General features: G+C 44.9%; 1 protein-coding gene across 1 annotated transcript in view; it reads right to left on the bottom strand.

Moving 5' to 3' along the window:
• The window catches only part of MAMLD1 (mastermind-like domain containing 1), a 69,099-nt gene that overhangs the window by 9,746 nt on the left and 34,766 nt on the right, over positions 1-24,587 (bottom strand). Inside the window, 2 exon segments of the mRNA XM_009889320.1 lie at positions 21,990-22,213; positions 22,427-23,696. Coding sequence (XP_009887622.1) covers positions 21,990-22,213; positions 22,427-23,696 — 1,494 coding nt within the window.

Here is a 24,587-nt window from a genome sequence, read left to right as displayed (position 1 = left end):
TGTACCTGTTACTGGTTTTACATGTATACACCCAGAGATGCAGAGATGGGTGTTTTGTACCTGTCTCTATAACATATAGTCAAGATCCAAAATTGAATTCTCTGCAAAGAACAAAATATTTATATTTGGTTTGTACAGCTATCATGATTCTCCAACCCTTGACACCCCGCTCTTGTTCCCATGGAGGGCAGCTTGCCTATAAATTCAATGAGATAATCTAAAACTGTATTTATCTCACCCAATTTCAGCTGGTAGTCCTTCTGCCTGTCTCTACAAGGTTGCGCTAGCCGTGATGACAAACTACAACATCTCATATCTATAAAGCGGTTTGACTCAAGTAATCCTTGTGTTATGTCAAGGCACGCTCTTGGAGGTGTCGATGAGATTCAAAAGGAGCCGGGTTAGCTCAGCACCCGGCAGAAGCTGCTACAGAGAAACACAATGATGACTGGCTGGTAAATTTATGTATTAAGGACAGCAGAAAATATCTGATAAAAAAAAAAAAAAAAAAAGCGAAGATTTCAGTCTAACAAAGCAAAAGTCAGGAAATCTTGAGCTAATGGGAGAAATCAGTTCTCTACCTGCCCAGTTCTGAAAAGCTCTGTGGACTGCAGTGAGGTGGTCCGGATCACAGAGATTTGTGAATCCCTTGATTTCTCTAAGTTAATGTTTCCATGAATTTCTTTTTCCTTTTCATGCAAAGGTTCAATCTGCAGAGGCAGATGCCCAAGTCTTGTTAACTTTCAATAGCAGTTGGCTCCCTAACCGCTTCTGAGAAGCCCTTTGCATGAAAACTTGCCCACATGCAAAACCCAACAGCATACACTCCTGATTTCTCATGTAAGTGCACAAACAAAGCACACTCTGGCACAAAGTATCACATCACTTTTTCAGTATTAAACCTCTCACAAGCTTACTCCTTCCTGACAGATGAAACTATTCAAACACCCCAAATGGTTGTATCAGATCATCCACCCAATCAGGTGCCCAAAATCACCTCCACAACTTACAAAACAAAATCCAGTGATAAATAATATGCTAAAATAATGGATCAAATTTTTAAAACCGAGATACTGACATGTTAAAAAAGAAGAATTTATTAAGGTGACCTTGAGTATGGGGAACAAGGAGCTATTCCATTATTTTTTTTAAATGGAAATTATTATTAAAACACCCGAAGCTGAACTGCTGTAACCAAGTCAACTCAATCTCCTCTTAAAAATTCCTTTTCTCCCCTTCCATTCAGATTGTATTTACAAACTGTAGATGTCTCATTTTTTTCTTGTGTCATTTCATTATTACAGAGTTGAGATCACTAGCCATCTGCAGCTTCATTTCATCAAGCTCTGATTTGTCCTTGGAGCAAGGTCATCCGGGACAAGAACATAAAATGCTGCTTTCCTCAACTGACAGTTCTTTATGCCTTCCTGTAAATATTCCCCACTAATTTTAAATAATTTTACCACTTCATACTCCCCCTCATACACACTGAAAAGGCTGATATACACGCATATTAATAAGGATCTTGTCATTTAACCACTGTATGACATATTAGAAGCAATTAATGGTGTTTATTTGCTGATAACATACGCATTTCGAGCACCAGCTCAAGAATCCTTGGTAGCTTCATGTGACTTGTAGGATATTAGCTATGGGTCAGAAGTTGGGACCCCCCCATTCAGCATTAGCATACGCTTGGAGTGACTCTGTTTTCCATTAAGCAGAAAAAAAATGCAGTCAATGCACAAAAATTACCAGCTGCTATACACCCTATGGTGGGTGAGCGATAATAAAACATTACTAGGTGTATGTGGGTTCATTCATTGAAATCAATAGACCGGTAAGCAAAGATTTTCAGGCATATCACACAATGTTCCAAGCTAAAAACAAAGAAAACTGAACATGGAATTTCTTCTTGGATCAGATTTGACTTGCCATAGATTCTGGAGCATCTTCTCCAAAGGAGACATTGCTGCTCTGGGTGACAGCAAAACCAAACCAAACCAACCAACCCACCCCCCCACCCCAAAACCAGGGTAAGTTAATTTGAGTCTTTATTAGCACAATCATAAAGCAACAGGGAATAACTGAGTGATTGAGAATAATCAGCAGTAGCTCTGGGCGCCAGTCTCCCCCTGGGCTCAGGCTGCAGATGGCGGCAACGGCAGACTGAAGGTCCCCGCTCCAATCTCCAACTGAAGGTGCATATCTTTTGGCACCTGGAAAATTCACTACTGGGATGATGTAGTGGATCCTGAGATCTGCTCTGCTGTACGCAGCCACCTGGCTCACAAATCTCCCTGTGAGTTTTCACCTGCCTGCTTTTAATAGCCCCAATAGTCCTAGATGTGAAGACGTGCACACCATAGAGGTCTGTTTGCAAAGACACCGAGGTACGTGCAGTGCAGACAGGCACATCAGCCTCCGACGGGTTCACCTGCACAAGCAACAGTCCCTTTAGACACGCAGTGGAGGGTTAGCTCATGAGACTGTGAGCATGCAATCTTCCAGAAGGAGCCACAGAAAATGGGATCATTAAAGGTGAACTCCCAAGCCACCCCTAAAGGAGACAATCTTGAAAGGTGAGTTTGCTTCATGACCGAGTCACAGGATAAAAGCCAGTCGCGTGGACTCAGGCTCACATGGCCAGGTTCACCGTCCAGTTCCATCACACATAGTTTCTTCAGGTGACTACGGCCAAGTCGCTTCATTTCTCTCTCTGTCTTAGGTTGCCCCAAAAAGAAATTTAAGCTTCTCGCTGAATAGGAGGATGAGGGTCAATTCCTGGGGCAGTGTGGGGATTATGTCTTCACGCTCCTGAAACGGTGCTTCTCTCATGCCCTGGGGTTACGACCCCAAAGACCTGCAGCAGAACTGCGCTCTACACCGCTCACCGGTGAAAGGTGGAAAGGCTTTTTCTGGTTCACTCCGCATACAAGATTTTGTCGTGTCCTCCTCTCTGCATCTCTCCTCTGGGTCCGGCCACAGCTGGTTGCATCTCACAACAGCACTAAACTACACCAACTCATAATGGTCCCCTGGGGCCTCTAACCTGGCTGCGCGGACCAGTGGAGCGCAGCATATCCCAGCCACACGCCCCGTGATCCCATGACTCGCCCCTTATGTGCCAGCAAAAGAAACCGCTGCGACAACTACGGACATCGCCGCACCTGGAGAATCCCTCGGTGCCCAGCTGGGAGCTGTGTAACGAGGGCTGTGTGCTCGGAGAAGTCAGCCCTGTGTTTTGACTTGTACGAAAAGAAGAGGCTGGCTGGGGGAGAATCCTAGGATACTCCTGCCAGTCTTGCTTGATATTTTATTGTGTGAGCTTTTACTGCGGTGAGAACAGTCCTGCTTCACTCCTCATCCTCTCCCGCATCCCTGGCTTCTGCCCCCTTCCCTCCCCGCTATATGCCCTTCTCTGTCCTTTACACGGCGGGAGGAGATACTTTTCATTCAAAATCTATCCACGATGAAAAAACCCATCCAAGTGCCTCTGAACACCATCTTCTTAAGTCAGCCAACATTTCCCTGAAATTCTGCGGGATTTTGGTGCCTCTGTCACTTAAGATAATAGGAGCCTAGGAAACACGTGCCTTTGAACATTTGGCCAGCCACACTTTTGCCGTAAGGAAAGAGGGAGGCGTACGAAAGAAGCAGGGATGCTGGAGCGAGTCCACGTTCCCTGCGAGGCAGAGATGTTGCAGAGGACTCACAAGCGTGTCTTCCACGGAGACACCGCATGTCAACAGTTAACTCCCCTTTGTTCCCATCCAAATGATTAAGGTTAGAAGCTTGCCTGGTGACATCACCAGAGTTTAAACATGCTGGATATGGTCCAGGGAGCCAAAGTTATTGCTGACCCCATGGTTACTGATCCGCTCCACAAGTAGCTGATGTCTGCTCTCACTTTATGAATTATTTAATGGGTTAAAGATTGGTCAGATCTTCTTTATGCAATGTACAGCTATACAGTGGGCAGGAGGACATAAACATGCATTAACAAGGTTGAAGTCATATACTGTAACTACACTGTCTGTTTTCAGCTTGCAGCTTTATTGACTTAATCATGCCGGCACCGCAGCCAACAAATCATTAAATCCATTCCATTCTTTTGCTGGTTACCAACCACAAAAACAGAGGCAGGCAAACACGGAGCAAATCTCGGAGGGGGTGGGGAGCGGCGGCAGGGTGCGGGGCAGAGGGAGAACAGTGGGATCACTATGGAACGCCGCGCTGGCCTGTCACTGCCAGCACAAAGACGCCAAATCTGTCTTTACGGACTAAGTGGTTTCATGGTTTAAAGTGACACACTCATTTGTTCCTGTTTTGCAATGATTATAGAAAAGAAGGCGGTGGGGGGAGGAATAAAAAGCAAACTGAGCTTCTTCATACCGTAACAGTGCGTGCGCGTGTGTGTGTGTGTGTGTGTGTGTGTGTGTGTGTGTGTGTGTGTGTGTGTGCGCATCCTCGCAGAGCCACACAGCTCCTCTGTGAGCACACCCCGGGGCCGGGGATCAGATCTGGGCACTGGCTGCACCCCGGGGGGCTTGGGCTCCGCGCCGCACTCCCTGCTCACCGGCAGTGCAATGCAGGCATAATTAAGAGTTTGGCATAAAAGAAAAAAGACATGGAGCATTAAATCAGTCCTCCCATGGCCCTCCAGGAGCAGCTCTGACCACAGTGAGCAATGGGAGAAGTCCCCGTTTTCAGAGTGAAGTAACAACTTCACTTTCAGACAAAGGCTTCAGTTTTTGACCTGGCACTTACTGTAACTTTTCATACTCATGTCCAGCCCCCCCTTCCCCCCTCTCCCCCCCAGGGAGCACCCTGATTGTCAGCAGTGTGGAGAACGCCAGTGCCCACTGCAGTCAGCAGATTGCCAAAATACTGTTTCTAGGTGGTTAGTTCAAGACATCCAGGTTTGAAAACGGAGCTGTCAGCTTATCGGTTTTGAACCCATAAGATCTTTATTTGTCACTGCTGTCATCCCCATTCGTTTCTCAATGGAAATCACCTTCTCTATCACCATAAAATACAAGTGGCTTGTTCCGCGCTAGGGGAGCATCACGTCAGGACACGGCTCCTCTGTGTTACAAGCAGGCTATGGAGGAAGAATTCAGCATGAACTCTTGGAAACCTTCAGACATCAGCGTGTTTTGCCCCTTTTAGAGATGCTAGACGCAGCCTATGTGCAAGCTTTCCTCCACTGACAGAACATGAAATAAGGTCCCCCTTTCCGGGGAAGACTCAGCTACACCAGGAGAGATTCCTGGCCCATTTCTATCTATCATGAAAAGAAGGAGCAGCCAACAAGCTCCCTTTTCTTCACCTTCTGGGTACAGGCTGCTCAGAGCTCCCTGTAAAAATAACCCGGATTTTGGAATCCTACCAGTGCAAGGGCTCAGCAGATACATTTGCATCTCATCCTGAGATACACCACTGCAGACCTTTTTGAACACCGTCATTATTTGGTTTTATGGTTGTTTTCTCTAGACTCAAACAAGCCTTCTTACAGTTTGAGTTCCAACCTTGCCTTCTTTTGTTTACTAGTCTCCAGATCCCTATCATCCCAGAGACGTCTCCTGGCTCCATATATTGCAAATAAACATATCATTACTCGGTGCAGGAGTCAGCCAGAATTCCTCTTGGAAAGAGCCGCCAGAGAAGAGCCTGTCCCCCAGCCGCTCGCCCGCAGTACCACCAAAGGTACTTCTTTCCAGCCACCACACTGGAAAAACAGACAGAGACAAAAATGCCTTCTAAGGCAGAAGTCAGCTATTTAAGGTGCCTATATGACTTTCAACTTCACAGACTTGTATATTGGATCACCACAGCTGCTGCTGCATCCAAAGATGGAGTACCTCTGGCAGACAAGGGCCAAGCCTAAGCGTGTTGTCCAGGCTTCCCTCACCACAGATCATCATCACACCTTGGAGGTGCACATTAGGGTGAGGTGAAATTACCCTCTGAATATCTCTTCCTCCACTGGCCACAGGAGGAGAGTAAATGATGGGAGCAGGAAGATGAATCTCAACCAGCCACAGAGGAAGGCTGACATCGGAGAGCTCCAAACCCACATCTCACAAGTCCCAAACCCATGCTCGACCACACAGCTATTTTGCCTTTAGTCCGGGGTTCATCAGCCCCGGCTCCATGGCTTGTGCTCAGCAGAGAGAGCTCCGCTTTGCCCTGCTAACGCTCCCTCCCACCCCCGAATCCCGGCCCCACAGTGCTCCCCACCAGCGTTCCCCCACCTTCCCCTTGGTGTCCGCTCGCACAGCCAGGGCTCGTGTGATGGGCACGTCAGCCTGGAGAGCATCTTATCATCGACCTGTGCTTATCAAGAGAACATGGAAAGGCAGAGGAGGCTCCACTGCCGCCGTCATTAGTCGACAAGCTGCTTCAAAGGGACGTGACAGTTGTGGTGATGTTTTAGGACCGACACACCCAGCCAGGAGTAACACACCAGTCGGGCTATTTATAATCCCTGATTCTAGAGTCTTAAAATAGCACTGCTTTTATTTTTACATTTTTAGACACGCTTGTATATTTAAGCAACTCCATTCGCAGGCTTTACATCAAACACATCACAGCCAGTCTCCGAAATGAGACACGCCGCTCCGTGCCTCCCCAGTGAAAGCAGAGGCGAATTCCCCTCTCCCCTTGCCCCTATCTCCATGGCCAATGCGATTAGAGTCCCCAGGCCCATTTCCACGTATTTTTACATATAGACTGGTTCCTCCAAATGCAGAAAGCAAGGGACATGCAGCATCTGCCTGCAAACATCCAAACGCAGCAGAGCGGCAGAGGTGTTTCACAGGCTGTGGCACATGGCCACACGCGTGCTGCGCTTATCACCAGACACCACAGAGTCTCGGAAGGAGTTAATGGGTCCTACAATAAAGCAATCCTGATTGTTTGTGTTTTTCTTAAAAAACAAAGGTCAATATACAGAAGTCGTCAAACAAACCGTGGCTGCACATCAGAAAGGAGAGCCCTCTACGGCCTCGACACGAGTGTAGCTATTTGTTCTCTGCTCCCCGGTGCCACCATGTACCTTCGTTGGCATTTCTTAATGACTGGAGCGTCCGTGTGCTCTTTGTCAAACAATTACAAAATATTCAGGGCAGGAGAAAAAAATTCCTTGCACAGCCAAGGCTCCGGCAGACTGCATAGGTGTCAAATGGTAAATCATTAGGCATTTTGGTTTAATTGCAGAGTTATTTATACCCTGGAACTTGTTATTAACATAGGAAAAAACAGAACCTATTGTTACCCATAATTAAAGGGGCTATTATGGGACTGCAAAAGCCCGGATGGCCCCAGCCAGACCACCCCTCCTTTGGCAGCGGTGACGGGCATGGGGAGGAACATTAAATAGAAGCCCCGTCTTCAGATGCTTCAGCCGAGAGCTTCAGAGGGGTCGGTCCCAACATGTGAACCCCAATTCCTCAGCCCCCAGCACCCCTCCTCCCGCCCCCAGCCAGGGTAGAGGGTACCGCGGGGCTGCGATCCCACCCTTCCCATCAGCACGGCCCTTCTGACCCAGGGGCCCAGGGAGAGGACACATCCTGGATTTGGCCTGGAGTTGCATAACCATCCTTGTTAAAATTCAGGATTAACAGGTTATATTTTCATTTGTGAGATTGTTATCTGCCCTGAGAAAGGTTTCCGATTTCACCAGCACTAATCAGGACGCCACAATGGGTTTCCGGTCCCGGCAATGAGGCTCAAGAGCCTTTGTAGCTTGTGGAGCCGGTTTTAATTCAAATCTAACTGGCAGAGCTATTGTAGGCTGTGTGTTGAACAGATAAAAAAAAAAAAAAAAAAAAGTCACTTACATGCTACTGTACCTTATTTCTAAATTCATTTCTTACACGCACAAATCCCTCTGTCCCCTAAAGCACCCGGTACCTGCGCTACCCTTCCCAGCACGACACCCGCACTGGTGCCCACCTCAAGTTCTGGTTTATGTTGTTAAGGATATCAGAAAAAGCAAGCAGCAAGTGTGTCCCGTACGAAGAGATGAGCGTGCCCCGACAGCCCCCGCAACGTGGGGCTCCCACCCCGCATCGCGCTCTCGGCTCACCAGGCAGAGGAGATGCAGTCGGCCTCGGAGGACGGTCAAGTACAAAACTACTGATGCCATAACTGTAACTGGGAGGCCAAACAGGCTCCTGAGAGGGGACTGTCTTTGTGGACAGAGAGGGGAAAGGCTCATTGACGCCTGGCTCTACCAGATGAGTAAATCAGAGCCGGGTTACAGCCTTCTTGTTCTCCCCCTGCCTCCGCCCCTGAGGGCCACGTGAGTCAGTGGAACTGGAGGGAAAATATACACTAAATTCTACAAGTGCAGGAATTAAAGAGACATCTACAAAGCTTGCCTCTGGCGCTCGATACCAGCTGCAAAATTGGGTTAGCTTGACATTGCTGCTGGAGGTGAAGAGCGCCGGGGAGGCCGGCTGAGCGGCAGACGAGCAGAGCCCCTCTCCGCAAACCAGGTGAGCTGGAAGCCCGCTGCGGTCGCATTGCTAAGGCACGGAAACACGTTCTTGAATGTTTAAATCCGAGAGCAGAGTGAGAGCAATTAAGAAAACAAACTCTGTTTCCTGCACAAACATGAGGTTCAGGCAGTTTGGGATTATGACATACACACAGATCTGCAAGTCTGGTCTGAGCTGGTTTCTGAGGGCTGCAGACCCCTGCAAGTCCCCTGAGGTTCAAAAAAGCTTTTCCATTAATAGTCAGGTGAAGAACCATTTTGGTGTTGAGGCTCTTTTACCCACGAGAGCACCACCAAGTCAACCCCACCCAACGTTCATACCACCAGACCACTCTGGGAGCTCTCCGTAAGCAGTGTCCCAGCTCCGGAGAGGAAATCTCCCATGTCTCGTAAATCCCACTGCCGGCATCGCCAGGGGCTCGTTTGAAGGCTCTCCCGGTTTGTCCGCTCCCTGGAGAGGATGCCATGACCCGCCAACGATGACACCCAGCTGCCTCTCCCCAAAGGATGCCACCCAAGACGTCTGCCTGTCCCCTGTCCCCGCCTGCCCCTTGCCACGAGCAGTGTTCAGAAACCACTGGACAAACCAATCCAGAAAAAAGCGACAAAGGTTACGCCAAAGAGTCTTTTTTGTCCTTAGTACTTTCCTCTCTCTTCCCATTTGCTGCTGGAGTTGAGGGAAGGACGTAAAGGCTGATAAAAATGAGCCCAGGACCCTTTGGTGCTTCTCCCCAGGTCGGCTGCTGCTGGGGGCAGCCGGGAGGAGGGAGAGGAGGGCAGGGGAGGGAGAAGGGGAAAAAATGAACAGCTGCAAAGCAATTAAGCCTGCCTCTCTGCCTTACTGTCCAAAGCAGGAGGCAATCTAATTCAGCCTGGTGCCTCTCTTCCTTCAGCCGTCTGGTGCCTGCCTGGGATTCAGGAAAGGGGCTGTCTGCCTGCCCACTTTGTCTGCTGAGCCAAAGGGGCCCTTCCCAGCCACAATTTCCAAAGGAAAGAGATCTTGGCTGGCGGTGTCTCTTCTTTTCTGAGAAAAACACGCGCTGAATGTAGTGGCAGCGGCTTTATAACCCTCTCCTGCCCTTCCTCAGCAAACAACCAAAGTGGAGTTGGAGCAAGAAAATGACCCCGCCGGCTCCTCCGCTCAGCACTTGTCTCCCAGCACAATGAATCAATTAGCGTCCGATCATTATTGTGGTAACTGTATCTTTCACAAGCAAGATTTTATATAGAGATAGAATAGGATGTTTTCTGCTCATTTCCTTCCTGTCATTCCAATCACGAACTACTGTTAAAAATACAATGCATTTAAAGTCTGCAATATTTGCAAGCCTGTGTTCCAGTTTCCCAGCCGAAGGGCTGCCCTTTTGTTTCCCGCACAGTATAGGTACGGAGGAACAGCGATAAAGGGGAGCCTATAGCGCAACTGGGTTAGAAACTCACACAGGGCAAACACGGGTCATCTCATTTTCATGCTCCTAATGTCAGGGATTACTTTAATTCCTTATTCTGGCCAACTGTTTCAGTGTATAATCTATGGCGCAGGACTCCTCCCAGCATGTCTAAGGTGGCACTTGTTCTGGTATTTCTTCAGAAACCGGCAAAACCGTTTCATTTGGAAAATGTTAGTGCAGCAGTAGAAGCCTTTTAGTACCCAGTCAGAAAGAGAAAATAGACTGTGTTAGGAGAATGGAGTACAATTAAACTTTACTCTCAGTTAAGTTTGACAGTGATCTAGACAGCAGGTAGGTACCCTCCCTCTAGCTTAATCAAGACATAGGCAAAAATGTGTATTTTAAATGCAGCCAGATGGCATTTCAGCTTATGAAAAGCCTCAATACTGTTATCAAAAGCAGAAAAAATAAGAAATCCCAGAGAGAGAGCAAGATTTGAGCTCACCGTACTGACAAATGCTTTATAAAGTATGAAATTTGAGGAAACTTCTGTAAGCTAAACCACAGTAGTTTTATATATTGTGTCAGCCTAGAATGGAACAGCACACCCGAGTCAGGAGTCCCTTTCTAATCTTATTCCACATAGGGTCCCTGATACAGGTCACAGTTCTTTTTAAAATTAAAATTTAGAGACATATAGATATATGCCATCTATGTATGTAAAAGGATTTGTCCATTTCTGCTCTCACTGCCAATATTTTTTCTTAATATTTTTTTTTGGTGTGTTTTTTTTTGTTTGATTGATTGATTTTTTTTTAAGGAAAATACAACATAAATAAATATTGGGGATTTTAGACAAAGTCCTAAACTATGGGAAAACACCAATATGTCTCGCAGAGCTTTTTTCAGTTAAAGATTTACTCACATTTCAGGACCATGGCACAGTCTATGGTGATGTTATCAGCCTTTCTCTGTTCTTGCTGACCTTAAGCACTCTTAAACCATTAAATACATAATATTTTCTGATAATAGAATGCCATTCACATTTCAGTAACAATAATTCACTTTAATGAGATAAGAACTTACACATCAAATTATTCTATCTCTGTTTGAGAAATATTAGCACACTTTGGGGAACTGTAGACTCACAAATAATGACATCAAGAGTCCAACACTATTCCTGGAGAACTTGTAACTCCTGGTTACATCAATAGGAATGTGAGATGTGTAAGGATTGCAAAATCAGATGTTAATCTGCAGTGAACAACACAGGTATGGGCAGTCTGCATTTTTGCCTTAAGCAAACAAGAACCAACAAGACTATTAATGAGAGAAAACAGCACCAGTTTCTAACTGCACATATAAACAGGCCTTAAAAACAACTGTATTCCTTAAGTGAGTCATTACATCGTAAAGAAAACTTTTACAAGAAACTTCATGTTGTTTACAAATTTCCCGTTTACATATTTTCTTTAGTTCTTTCCTTCCCACTCATAACACGCGCACCAACCTCAGCAAAGAGAGCTGCAAGAGATGGAAACCTGATGCTTAAATTAAAAAAAAAAAAAAAAAAACAACAAAAAACGCACAGAATCTCCGATATCGACTCCGGCACCTTCAGTTAACAGCTCCTCCACTTTTTCTGCAGTCGAAAAAGCTAATGCAATCGAAACGCAGACCTTCTTATCAAACTAAGGCAAGATTACTCAGCCCTCTCCTGGCACAGGCAGACTGAGCTCTGCGCATCCCGGCGGCTGCTCCCTGGGCCAGGCTGCGTCCGGGCGCTGGGAACGGCCGCGCTGCCTTCAGCACTCCCCCGGCGCTATCGCCGAGCCAAGGACGAAAAATACGGCAGGAATAGCTTAATTCCAGCTCTAAATGAGCTCAGCGGGGAATCTAAACAGTCAAGTCAATTGCCAGAATCTGCACTTTTCAACCTCGTTCTGCTCCTTTGATCAGACTGAATTTTGAGCTACGGCGATTAATGGACTAATAGAGGAAGTCACAGGGTATCTCTGGGGAGAAGAGGGAAAAAGTCTCTCATCCTTGGTATGCGTCTATTCTGCTAAACACCACATTTCCACCCAGAAAACTAAAATGCCGCTGCAGAAGGTGTGCTGACTGAGCTGGAAAGGAGGAGAAAAAGGGGGTTGTACGAAACACGAAAATAGTGCTCATACAATCATTCATTCATTGCTTAAACACACCCTTCGGAGCAAGGGTAAAAGAAAACAGACTATCCAAATACAAGTGCTGTGTAAACCACCCTTCAATCCACTACAGTAACAGTTTATACTTAATAACGAGGCAGAGTAAAGGAAATATTAAACACATTTATTATGCAAAGAGAAGCTTCCAAAAGTCCTGAGTATTTAAGTACTGAGAGAAACAGATTTGTTTATGACAGGGATACAGACTACTGGTATCCCAGGATAGTATGTCCTCCTCTTTCTGGAAAGGGAAGAAACACATTAGCAGCCTGCAATCGCCAAAGAAAAGGGGGGGGAGAGGGGGGGGAGGAGTTTTTGTTAAGATTTTTTTTCTTCCTCATTTGCCTTTGTTATTGCTGTGCCTGAGAGGAGGGGGCAGCTTTTCTTCCTCCAAGGGGCAAATTTTGCTTCTGCAATTCATGAGTGTACAGAACAAACCCCAGAGGACTACAAATAATCACTGGATTGATTAAAACATAAACTTATTCAAAGTTTGGCATGTTTACAAAATGCTGGTACTAACCCCCAGAAAATAAAAACAGAGAAGCCAAAAATAATTCAAATGTAGACTTGAGCTGAGGTAGGAACAAGCGCATGAAAGCTTCCAGCTCGCTCTTTTTTTGGCGTAGCACTTATATGCCATTGCCGATGATTACCGTGCCCTTTGCTGCATCCTTCTCCTCCACCTTTGGTCTTTCTTGAGCATACAAAGACATACATACATGATTCACCCTGCTCTCAGAAATAATCCCACAGTTGTCCTGGGATGACCTCCCACTGTGTAAATTTAGGTGTGTGTGTTTGAATCTTTACAAGATCAAGCTGTTAATGTAATGTCTTAGACCAGGATATCACATTATTCTGTCTACATGACAGGGTTTACCCTGCTTGTGTGGGTCTCTTACCAATTCTGCAATGGGGAAAAAGAGCTCTGCGTAGTTTGTCCATAGCCTGCATTCACATCTGCATCTGTCTGACACTGATCTAAGGTATCGCGTTTTCATTACCACAATGAGAAATATTAAATTGTTTTGCTGGTCCTATAAAGAATATTATTTATGCTCAAGTAATATATTTCCTATCTTCTTCTTTTAACATTCCCATGTGCAAAGGGTTAAATTGTAATACAGCATTGCTTTTTGTTAACACTAGAGCTTTTAAGAATTGCATACTGATAATGAGAATATTTGCCTTTATACATGCTACAAAATTGTAACTTAAAAAAGTACATGTAACAGAGTGATTAGCCTTCAAAGCCCTAAGAAGAGCTGCTACATTCTGATTGTGGATTTCTATCAATTATTAGTGCCGGCTGCTTGAAATAGTCCAAAGTGCTTGAGACAGAAATATTGCCCGGCCAACACGGCAGACTGATATGCTCCCTAAATGGACAGAGTTTTTGAAGACAGCTCATAATAGTGTTTGGCTTTCAAACCTTAATGTTAACAGCTTTGATGGGACTGCTTCTAATTTGTATTTAAGACCCATTACCTCTTCCTCTAAGCAATCTTCGTGAAACATCATTTGTTCTAGGGGGATATTTGCCATCCAGCGCAGCTCTGTAATGGCCGTTAATTCACACCATTTTGCTCGCTCCTGTATTAATCAGCAAACCGTGAATCATCCCAGTGTTTCCAGACTCGCAGATGTACGAGAGAACCACTGAGGCCAGTTCAGTTTCTCTCCCCATTCAGGCACGGAGACAATATCAGTTCCTGTTTACAGCCATGGCTTTGTTTTCCCCCACCCACACGCTGAAATTTCTCCAAAATGCCCAGAGAAAAAGAAAAAAAAAAAAAAAGAGACTGAGTTCATTTTACCAGGAAAGTTATTTCTAGGTATTCCATCCGAAACAAAACATGTTTGTACTTTTATTTTGCGTGCAGCGTTTACTGCAGCGAGGCAGAAATGACAGAGGAGCGGAGCAGAAGGACAAAGTAGGCTGCTCCAGTCACCCCACCCTGCCCAACCGCCCGCCGGCGCCACGCACATGATTTAACAGCATCTGAGGCACTCTCTTATTTATTTGTTTGCTTTTTATTCTAATTGTTAAATTAAACTTCGGTTCTGTAAGTATTTCTGCCTTGTGGAATACAGATGTCATTTTAGACTGCTACAAGACAATACTGGGTAGAACCCCCCCCAAAATCAAGGGTACAAACCGTGCTCGCAGAGTATCACTGCAAACAGCATTAAAATTAATTATTAATTTAGGCATCAAATTTGAGGTAGTAAGAAGGGCATGGTTTTAGGGAAGTGAGCACATTTTCTGAAAGCCAGGCTGGTTTTAGTTCAAAATAAGCTCCCCAAACTGCCATTTACTAAGACAGATAGAGAAAATGCAGGCAACGAACAAATCTGTCTTCCACAAATGTGGGGAAAAAATGGAATTAAGATGTTCTGATATTAATGAGAATTTACAGCACAGCTGAAACGAGTTGGGTGCACAAGAGGGTCATGGAAACCATTTCCTCGATGCTATTCATCAGCACGCCGTGCCATGAACACACCTTTGCAATATAAGAATTATGGGTGCACTGACTTGTAAGTGAGGGTGCAAGTAGTGTGTCTTACCCATTGCTAACCACTATGCACGTTGTTATTTTTAAGAATGATACACAGAAGGAAGTTATGGCATTCGTTACGAAGCCAAACAGTGAGGAAGTCCCCGAGTCTTCCCCTGGATTCCTGGGATGTTTATAACTTCATTGCATCTGAGGGCATAGTTGAGAAAAAAATAGGTGTTCAAAACCTTTTGCTCAACTGCTTATAAATTAAAGATTTCTGCGTATGGATGGGTTTGGTTTGTTTGGGTTTTTTTTTTTGGTAATAAAGAAAGCAAAATAGGTTACCTGAAAAAAACAAGAAAGTGAGAAAACCTGCAGTTAGGGCCTGACTCAGCTGATGTTTAGCCCAGGAAAACTTGTGAATACTGCTACCAAACTGCCTAGAAAACCCAAGAGAAACTGCCCACCTAGGCTGGCAGCATCAGAGTGGTTTTGGTACAAATGGGTGTCAGAATACGATTTCCCATCAAATGAATCTGACACTTTTTCGCATGATACCACCGCTTTCCCATCACCTCAGAGAGAAGAGACGCTCTCCCACCCCCCACTGCAGAGCAGAAGGAAACAACTGTCTGTTGCTTAAAGCTCAAAACCACAAAAGCAAGAGGTGGTGGGGTGTTTTTTGTTTTTTTTAGAGTTAATGCAGAACCTTGGTGCGATGGCACACTCTCCTCTGCTCACCCCACGGCTGTGCGGCCCTGCCAGGAGTGGAGCGGTGGGGACAGAGCACTGACATCCAGCCCATGTCCCGGGCACCAGGAAAGTCATTAAAAGCAGCCTGTCAGGCTGAAATTCAGCGCCTTGTCCTCAATTCCTCTGGTCTAAGTCACATTTCCACCTACATGTTCACAGTACATACGTACTACTTCCTCTTGTCTTTCTCCACCGAAAAAACGGACACCACCACCTTGGCCCGCGCACACATCACTTCATCGTCCTGCAGGTAACAAAGAGAAAGGCTTCCCTGAAGGCTTCCCAGCACTCCTGAATGCCTCCCAGCACCCCGCGCTGGTGTTTACAGTACCACCCGAGTCTCTTTTTCCTGTCCAAGTGGATTTTAATTTGTCCAGCGTGAGATTCCCATAGAGTTGCCTGTGTCCTGAGTGCTAAATTGCTGGTAGAACCTCTTCCATTGTACTAAACAGGTAATAACTAAGGGAAAGACCCGGCTGGATCGAGGCAAGTGCTGCAGCTTTGATGCAGTGTCCACATTAATTTCAGATCCAAAAGGAGGGGGATGGTGAGGGTGGGGGAGGATGCTCCCTATATGGTGTTGGGAAGGATTTGGTCTATTTACAAGCTTCTCTTCTGCAGATTGCTTCCCCTAATGATGCACTATGTGGTGTCCAAAAGTGCTTTCAGCACAACAGATAGCTGAACGGGAAGGAATGATGAGTGCATTAGGCAGAGCTGCTAGAAATATCAATGCCTGTAAACATCTTAAAATACAAGCTAAAGAACTGGGAAGGTTAAGACACGGCTACAAGGGCTCCGCTACAACAGGGAAATGCTTTGAAATACCTGTAATCTAACCAAAAACAACAACACAGGCGATTTAAAAAACACTGCAAAAGAGCAATGGGCTGAGAAGATCAGATGTGAACTAAGTTTTTTATCTTGATTACTGCACTTTTGAAAATGTGGTATTACTGTTGGCATGTTGAGGCCAAACATCCCATTTCTTTCCACAAGTTTACTCCTTACTTTCCAAAACTTATCTTACATTATTTATTCGCAGGGGAGGGAGGGGAAGGGAGAAGATGACAGTTTGATAGTTTCAGTCAAGCTCCTTTCAGACTCTCTTCAAAGAAGGGAGGGGAGAATCTCCAAGTTTGAAAAAAAATATCAACTCAGTTGCAAGTGCATGGAGAAATACAAATTCAGAAATGACCATTCAAGAAGATGTTTTTACATCTGTGGAGAGGTCAAACTCAGGCTCAGCCTTATTGCTCTCTGTAATCCAGATTCATCACCAGCTTCCTTTATTTGCCTATTCAAAGGCACTTAATTAGCTGAAGGGCTTGTTGCTTTGCCTTCAAAAGCTCTCCACTCCCTCAAAGGCTTTGCTTCGGTATTGTGCTACCATTGCCCTTTGAAATCAAATCTGTTTTTCTTCTCCACAGCATCAGTAAAACAAAAAAAAAAAGTAATATTTTTAAAACTTTTTCCAGAAGAAAAAAAAGAAAAAGAAAAAGAAAAAGAAAAAGAAAAAGAAAAAGAAAAAGAAAAAGAAAAAGAAAAAGAAAAAGAAAAAGAAAAAGAAAAAGAAAAAGAAAAAGAGAAAAAGAGAAGGAAAAAGAAGCTGAGGGGGAAATACCAGCGGAATTTCATTCAAAGTGGCTTTAAAGTTTGACACTTTAAAAAGGAAAGAAGAAAAAGGGGGGGCGGGGGTTGAAACTGCAGATGAAGTCTGGCCAGTACTTTTGGTCTCATTAATAATACATGATACTGTAGTTGTTTTATGTGTTAGGAAGACTACTTGTGACATCTCGGAAATCCCAACTAAAACATGATTTTTCCATGTACTTATAAGAAGACTGTATGTACTCAGATGCTGTGGGCTGCGTTTTCTGCTTTTCCAAATTCTTAATCAATCTGCACCAGAATTTATAAACATAAAGTGCTGCTCAATCAGAACAGTCACCTAACAGTCACGGTGCGCTGACTTTTCACGGGCAGAAATAACTTCACATAACATAGGATGCCCAGGAATCAGTCTGTGGTATTAACATTTCTGTTTATATTAATAAAAGCTGCATTTTTTATTCCATTATATTTATTTAACCTTTGACATCTAAGCTCTGGGTCAGTTTGCTCTTTATAACAGTGCATTTCTTCTTCAGTTTTGTTTCTATATTTAGAGAACTCATGCTCAGAAACAAGATTTTCTGTTTAATTTTTTTCCCCCTAGTATATTTAATCTAGCTCAGGGGTTTTGCTGTTTCTCTGCAACCTATAATTTACTCTGCTAACTCAGATACTGTATTGCTGCTTTCACCACAGTTAAAGAAACACTGTCAAGTCCTCTTCAAAGGTTTTTTTAGTCTTCAGCACCTTCCTCACTATCTCATATGCAGTCCACATGTAGTAAAATATAGCCATTTTTACTGCAAATGATATGATTTTTCTCTCTGTCTCTTCTCTATCATTTTTCCTCTACCGTCATTTTTGGCAATGGAACCGAAACAAATATACCCTTTGCTGACCATCCAGTACACAACTCTCTGGATGTCAGCAGTTAGGAATGCGGAGAGCTCTAAGAATAGCGCGTTTGGTTCCTACAGCGCCCGCGGAGCTCAGAAATGCACAGCGCGTCCCACCCAAACAATGGCTATTTATTAGCTGCATCCCCCAACAAAACAACCTTTTAAGTTGTGTTTTGGTTTTCCACATTTGGCACGCCGAGCGGTGGGCAATACTGCCCTCCTCCCCGAGAAGCTCAGATTTTAACTCAGCCAAACTTGGGCTTGGAACAGTAACGGCCACCCGAAGGGTTTCCTTTATTCCAGCCTGACTTAAACTGGGAAGATCGCCGGCTCATTTCCCTGCCTTCGGGGGAACCCTCCTCTCCCTGCACAAAGACCGACCTCTCTCTTCCTAAAGACCGACCTCTCTCTTCCTATATTGGCGGGAGTAAACGCAGAGCTCTTCTGGAAGAGGTGATGTTGTACCAGCGTTGCTGAAGGCAGAATTGGGCCCAATGTATCTGACATGCCAGAATAGGAGATCTGCAAGTACAAACTGTATTTAGGCATGAAAATCCGGGAGATACCCAACTATTCAACCTGCCTGGGCAAAGGCGGCTTTCACGCACCCAGAAACAGCCAATAAAGTCAAGTGGCTGAGCTTAAGCCCAGAAAACAGCGTGTGGTAGTTTTGTAGACTATCTTTGACTCTCTGGCATTTACTGCCATCTTTATATTGTGGATTTATGAGTCCAGACCTTTGAGTATAATTTCACTCGGCAAGTATCAGTCCTACATGAGTAAAATGAAAACCTGCACATACCCACAAGAGCCAACGCTCGCACCACCAGGCTTTGCAATAACGCACAATGCAAACTGTCAGTGCCTCAATCAATACCCGTCAGTGCTCGACAATAAAGACATAGTGCTTCAGATGGGAAAAGATAAGCCCTTATCAGATTTACCGGTCGTCCAGGCAATACAGGATCTGGGACGCAGACTGATTACGCTTAAGAGATGTATCATTAAGTAAAAAAATGGTCGAGCTGTGAGGCGCCAGTAGTCACCCAGCTTTTGGAATGTGGAGTCTTTGCTTTAATACACATTAGAACACCAGCAAAAAGCACACTCTGGGTCCGCGTCCCGCCGCTGCCGCTCTCCTCCCCATGTTGCTCTGCCTGCTACAAGGATCAAATTTCATGGTTTATTGTTCTCCCTCCAACTGGCCACCATCCACATTCTTCTTCTGTACAAAGCTGCACCTCTTGCTCAAAAGAAGAGAGCGCTATGCCTTCTTTTTCTAAATTTTAGTCACATTTGCAAACACACACACACACACACAGAGTAAGGGGGTGACTTTGAAACACTAAGCGGCATTCCAGGGAACGCTGCTATTTTCCTTTGAGCAAATTTCTTTAAAGGAGGCTAAAAAAGGCAATTTTCCACCAGAAGGTTACTAATTTTTGAAGATGCAGAAGATGTCTCCCCTATCTTCTGAATCTTTAACATTTTTTGCCTTTTAATGAAATAACTGCTCTATGCTTGAAAAGTCCTATTCATCACCCGCCTCAGGAGAGAATTGGCACCGAGATTCTGCAAAGCTCAAATTCAGCTCTCAGGTACACTGCTGGAAATCAAAACCACAGTCATTGGAGCTACTTCGCTATAATGGAGTAAAATTGGTACACAGCAGGTTGGGTCCAAAATTTCGGTATCAATGTTTCAATGTAAATAAGAAATCTATTACAGACAAATAACAGATCTACACGCTAGATTCAAAGAAACGTAGCAAGCATCCCAGAATTTTAAGGTTTCCTACCTAGAATATTCTTTCCGTGTCATTTTTCTTTTAATTCAGCACGCAGGGTCCATTTTCTTCTATGAGATTTGCAGTAAAGTTATCAAAACCTAACAAAATGTTCCACTCCTGAACATCCACCATCTTTCTTCAGCAGCTCAACAGACTGTAAAACTGAAGCACTGTCATCTGGTGTATAATTATTGTAATAAGTCTTACTTGTAAAATGAGGGAGGCACCATAAGCTTACCTAACTAGTCTGAAAATGTAAAATGCTCATCACCTGTAATCACTGTCTTAACTGTCCTTGATCTTTACTGATAGCCGCCAAATTATAATAACTCTCTCTGACAGTGAGAATCAACTGAAAATGCAGCACAGGCAGAGCACCGGGAAAGCTGCTGGAAGAGGGGCTATTTTGGCCAATTAAAGAGACTCACTGCAGGAATTTTTCTCCTTTTTTTTGGCTAATCAATGATTTAGAGGGTTCAGAGGTGTAAGACAAAAATGCAAAGCAGGAAAAGTAGGACACAGGAAAGCTCAGGAATCCAACAGGGATGTGGCAATTCCACACCCCCGGTGGGGGAGCCAGAATAAAAAAAAATAATGCTCAAGGGTTATGGACATGCGATCAAAAGCGATCATGTTACTGCAGTTTAACGACTTACCGGTCATTATCCGAAATGCAGCAAAACACCGTGGATGTATATTCTTCACCCACACTGCCTCCAGAGTAAAACGTCTGATGTGCAGTAATTCGTGAAGCTGCAGCAACTTACTCACTTCCAATCCTGTGTCCATCCCCGCTCCCAGGTCCCAAGCCAGCAAGACCCTCTACTTTGTGTTTCATTTAGGTCCCCCTGAGCACAACCAGGGTCCTCACGTGCTTAAAGCAACATCTCTGCTTCAGGCCTTTGCTGAATTAGGGCCCTTTAAAGTGAACTATATATGCCATATCATTCCATGTTATGTATTTGGATAATCAAATTCGGCAGGTCACCAGTCCTACTCAGCTCTCTGTTTTAAGTTGCTGTATGGAAGCACAGCTTGGAAAAGAATGAGTCGATCCTAAAGTGGCACTGTGGAAACGCACCTCATTGATTTACCACTAAGAAGTTGACATTTATTAACCATCCCCTTATTTCCCATTGCTATCATAGGAAAAGGTTACGCCAAGCCACCTCCACTGAAGAAATCCACCTCTACAAGAACCAGTCACTTAGCAGGGAAGAAGAGCAAAGAAACCCAGGCTCTGGAGTGCATTCCCCGGGTAAGCGCCACGCTCTCAAGCAGATCCTAGCAGAGCTCCAGAGATCCATCTCTGGTTAGCTGGGTGAGAAGCGTTTCAGTCCTTCAGTCCACCCAGAGCCGATGCAGCGCCTGTGTGCACAGCCAAGCAGCGGGAAGGGTTCTGCTTCCAGAGTGTTGGTTCAGCCTAACGAGGTACGTGGCTTTGGTGGTGAGCTTCAATGTTTCCTACTGTTCTTCCTACCAAAAAGATAGCTGTTTATTCCTCACACCCAGGCTGCTCTCCGACTGAGTCCCCAAACCCTTCCTCGCCCTGAAGTCCCCATTCACAGTAAACCTCTGATCGGGAATGGCAGTGACAGTGCTCTGCACAGCTCCTCGAGTCTCAGGGAGAAGGTTGCTGGAGAGAAATCAGGGCCGTGTCTCGCTCCTGCCAGCTGCATTTTTGCGTTTACCAGCTCGGTGGTATCGCAGATCAACAGAGGGTGGGGAATGGCCCTCATCCAAAGCAGGGCACTGCTGCTGGCAAACGCTGGCAACAGGTATTTCAAGTCTGCCTCTTTGCTATTTGGGAGCTGTACTGTTTGACCTGCTGTCCGTGAAGGAGTCATATTTTATCTTCGCTTCTCACCCCACCCGATCTTTTCTAGCCTCAGAAGCATAACACAGAGATGAATTTGTTGAAGGGCAAAGAAAAGAAAATATTCCTACTAAAAAGATTATAGGAAGCAAGTTACGGGAACAACTCTCCAGCTTACAATATAAGCTAAATAAGAATACCACCTATACATGTAAAATTAACTTATTTTAGTGGTATGAAATGCGTTTTGCCTAATAGCACAAAGTGCTCCACTGGGCTAGAAGAGACAATACATGGTGGAATTACAGTACATTTCAACTGAAGAAATAAACAAAGTTACTCTGATAACGCCAGAATGTTGTTATTGCCTTGTCCATGTGCGCACTGTGCACACCCCAGAAGTTTAGCGACGTCGCATTTGAAACACAAAGGAAAGTAAAAATAAGAAAATTAATGACTCACTATTTTCCCGTAAGCCCTGTAAGACAGAAGAGCTGTTCTCACCTGTCTGCTTTGAGATGGCAACGTGGCAGGCTGCATGTGTCTCTGCATCCGATGCGGCTGTATCAGCTGTCGAAACTGCTGCTGGAGAAACTGGCTGTTGTTGGCCTGCTGGGACTGCTGCTGGGCTGGAGACTGCTGCTGCTGCTGCTGCTGCTGGAGATAGTGAATGAGAGACTGCTGCCCTTGTCCTGCTGTCAGAGGTGACATCTTTTGAGTAGCTGACTCTGAGGCAAAGTGAGACAGTGGTTTGGTGTTATTGAAAGAAAACTGGTCTTGGCTAACAGGGCTCTCGCTCACCAGACCTGGCTGTAAGCTACCGGATGGCTGTTGCATAATTATGTTCATATTTTTGGACTGGTTTGTAGTCATTGATTTAAAAAGCGAGCTCTGCATACTTGTGGGATTGCTGGTGGGAGTGATGTTAGAGATTAATGTACCTTGAGGACTGAAGGGCTGCTGATGCAGAGCTGGGCTTGACAGCTTTTCTGGCCTGTACGGTGGAGAAGGTCCAGTATTTGTGGAGGCCATGCTTGCAACCAAGTTGTTCTGTGGACTTTTAATGTTGTTGGCTGGTAAGCTGGCCGCCGTCAGGGTGGGCAGCATGGAGCTCTGTGGGCTGAAGGGCTGCTGGTTCAGAGCCGGGCTGGAGAGCTTCTCAGATCCATAAGGAGGAGAGGGCCCATTGGATGGGGTGCTGCTGGAAGCCATGCTTGAAAGCAGAGTGTTTTGAGGACTCTGAATGTTGTTTCCTGGTAAATTATTAGCAGGCATGCCAGACACCATAACGTTTTGAGGACTGAAAGGTTGATGGTGTGGGGATGATCCTGCCCTGTAAGGCGGAGAGAGACCAGGAGGAGACATAGTTGGCCAGCTGGGAGCCTGTACTTGTTGCTTAGTAGTAGACACCTGCTTGCTAGCTGCCAGCTGCTTTAGCTGCTGAGCGTGCCAGTTGGAGCCAGGTATGTTGGGTAGGGGTACTGGAAGCATAGGTGGTGGCTGGTTCTTGCTCTGAGCTGCTGTGGAGATGGGCGATGCAGCAGGTTTGTTTGAGGGAGGAACTTGGAAGTTAGCTCCAGCAGATGACGGTCTCATCTGAGGAGATCCTCCACTCGTTGGATTGCAGCCCGGAGAAAAGTCTTTGTTAGCAACATGGTTCTCCAAGTGGGAAGTCTGTGGGGAGGACTTTGGAGTGGTACTTATGCTTGGTTGAGAGTGACTCAGCCCAAGTGGCTCTTCAGCCTTGCTGCACAAAATCTTCTCCAGGTCCAGGTCATTGGGAGAAGGATCAGGCATTTTCGTCAGCTCTTCCAAGAGATCTTGCAGCTCTTGGTCCACAGACTGTAAGCTGTTTCCTTTCTCATCATAGTGGACAATGTTACTGTTTTGTCCTCCTATTGACCCCTTCTGATTTATTTCTGCGTTGGGTGGCACTGAAAACGGGGAACCAATGCCACCGCCATTCATGTGATTGTTTTCGAGGAGCACTGGATGACCTGCGACGCCCAGGGAAGAAGCGCTGTGACTGGTGGAGAACGGAGAACTTTGCATTTCTGGACACGCCACATTGGGATTGGCACCTTGGCCCATGGCAAGGTTTACATCATCAAGACAAAGTCTTTTACTATCATTTGGGAAAATGACATCAGGCACGCCACTGGAGGCAGGAGAGCTATCATCTTCCAGTTTTCTTTTAATTGATCCCTGTAACTGGGAAAACAAAAAAGGAAGAAGAAAGGATCCGTTATTGACCTTATTCTAACATGCTCTGAAGCCCCGTACTGTAGCACTGGGTTGGAGATAAAGAAAATTAGATCATACAATTAAAAAAACCAATCATGTGAGACAAATTCAATCAGGATTTAAGTGGGTGCAACTTCACTGAAATAAAAAGAGTTATAGTCAGACAAAGGCTAAATCTCACATGTTGACCTTAAAACAGATGTTAAAGCTGTAAAATACTGTCTGTCATGTGAACTGTAATAGAAGTTTTTTAAATAGTTTCTGGTACCATTTTAATTAAGACATTATACTCCCTGAATAACAAACATGCCAGCATTTTTATGGTAACATTTTTTAGGTCTAAACAATGGCAGATCTGAATGAAACCCTGGACTGAATTTAGTGACCTTCTGCCAGTGACTGGGATTAAATTCAGACCTGAGACAACTAAATTGTTTTACATTCTTTATAGGCAGAACATCTGAAATAACTGGCATACTTTCTAAACAAACCAAAACAAAACAAATTCTCAACTATCTACCTAAACAGACTTTCAAGCTTCCTAATCACAGATGTTTCAGATTTCAGAAAGCAGCAAATAACAGCTAAACCTCTTAATTTTTGTTTATTCTTCTAAGTCTAAGGCAGTATGGGCTTTGTTTTTTTGAAGGATTGCAACTCATTCATAAAAACTGAAGTGTTTTGGAAATACAATTATATAAATATCTTGATCTACAAGAAATGCTAGAGTTGTAATTCCACAAATATTAGGGAAAAAACCCTGCCTTATAGATATAAAGAAAGTGAAACTGAAAACAATGCTTCTAATACTGATTCAGCATGATCCGGCAATCTCTTCCAAATATAATCATCTGTGGC

This window comes from Charadrius vociferus, unplaced genomic scaffold (genome assembly GCF_000708025.1).
Source record: "Charadrius vociferus isolate BGI_N301 unplaced genomic scaffold, ASM70802v2 scaffold7, whole genome shotgun sequence".
In the NCBI taxonomy this organism is placed as follows: domain Eukaryota; kingdom Metazoa; phylum Chordata; class Aves; order Charadriiformes; family Charadriidae; genus Charadrius; species Charadrius vociferus.
Note: the sequence above shows the minus strand (reverse complement) of the source record. Positions and strands in the feature narration are given on the sequence as shown.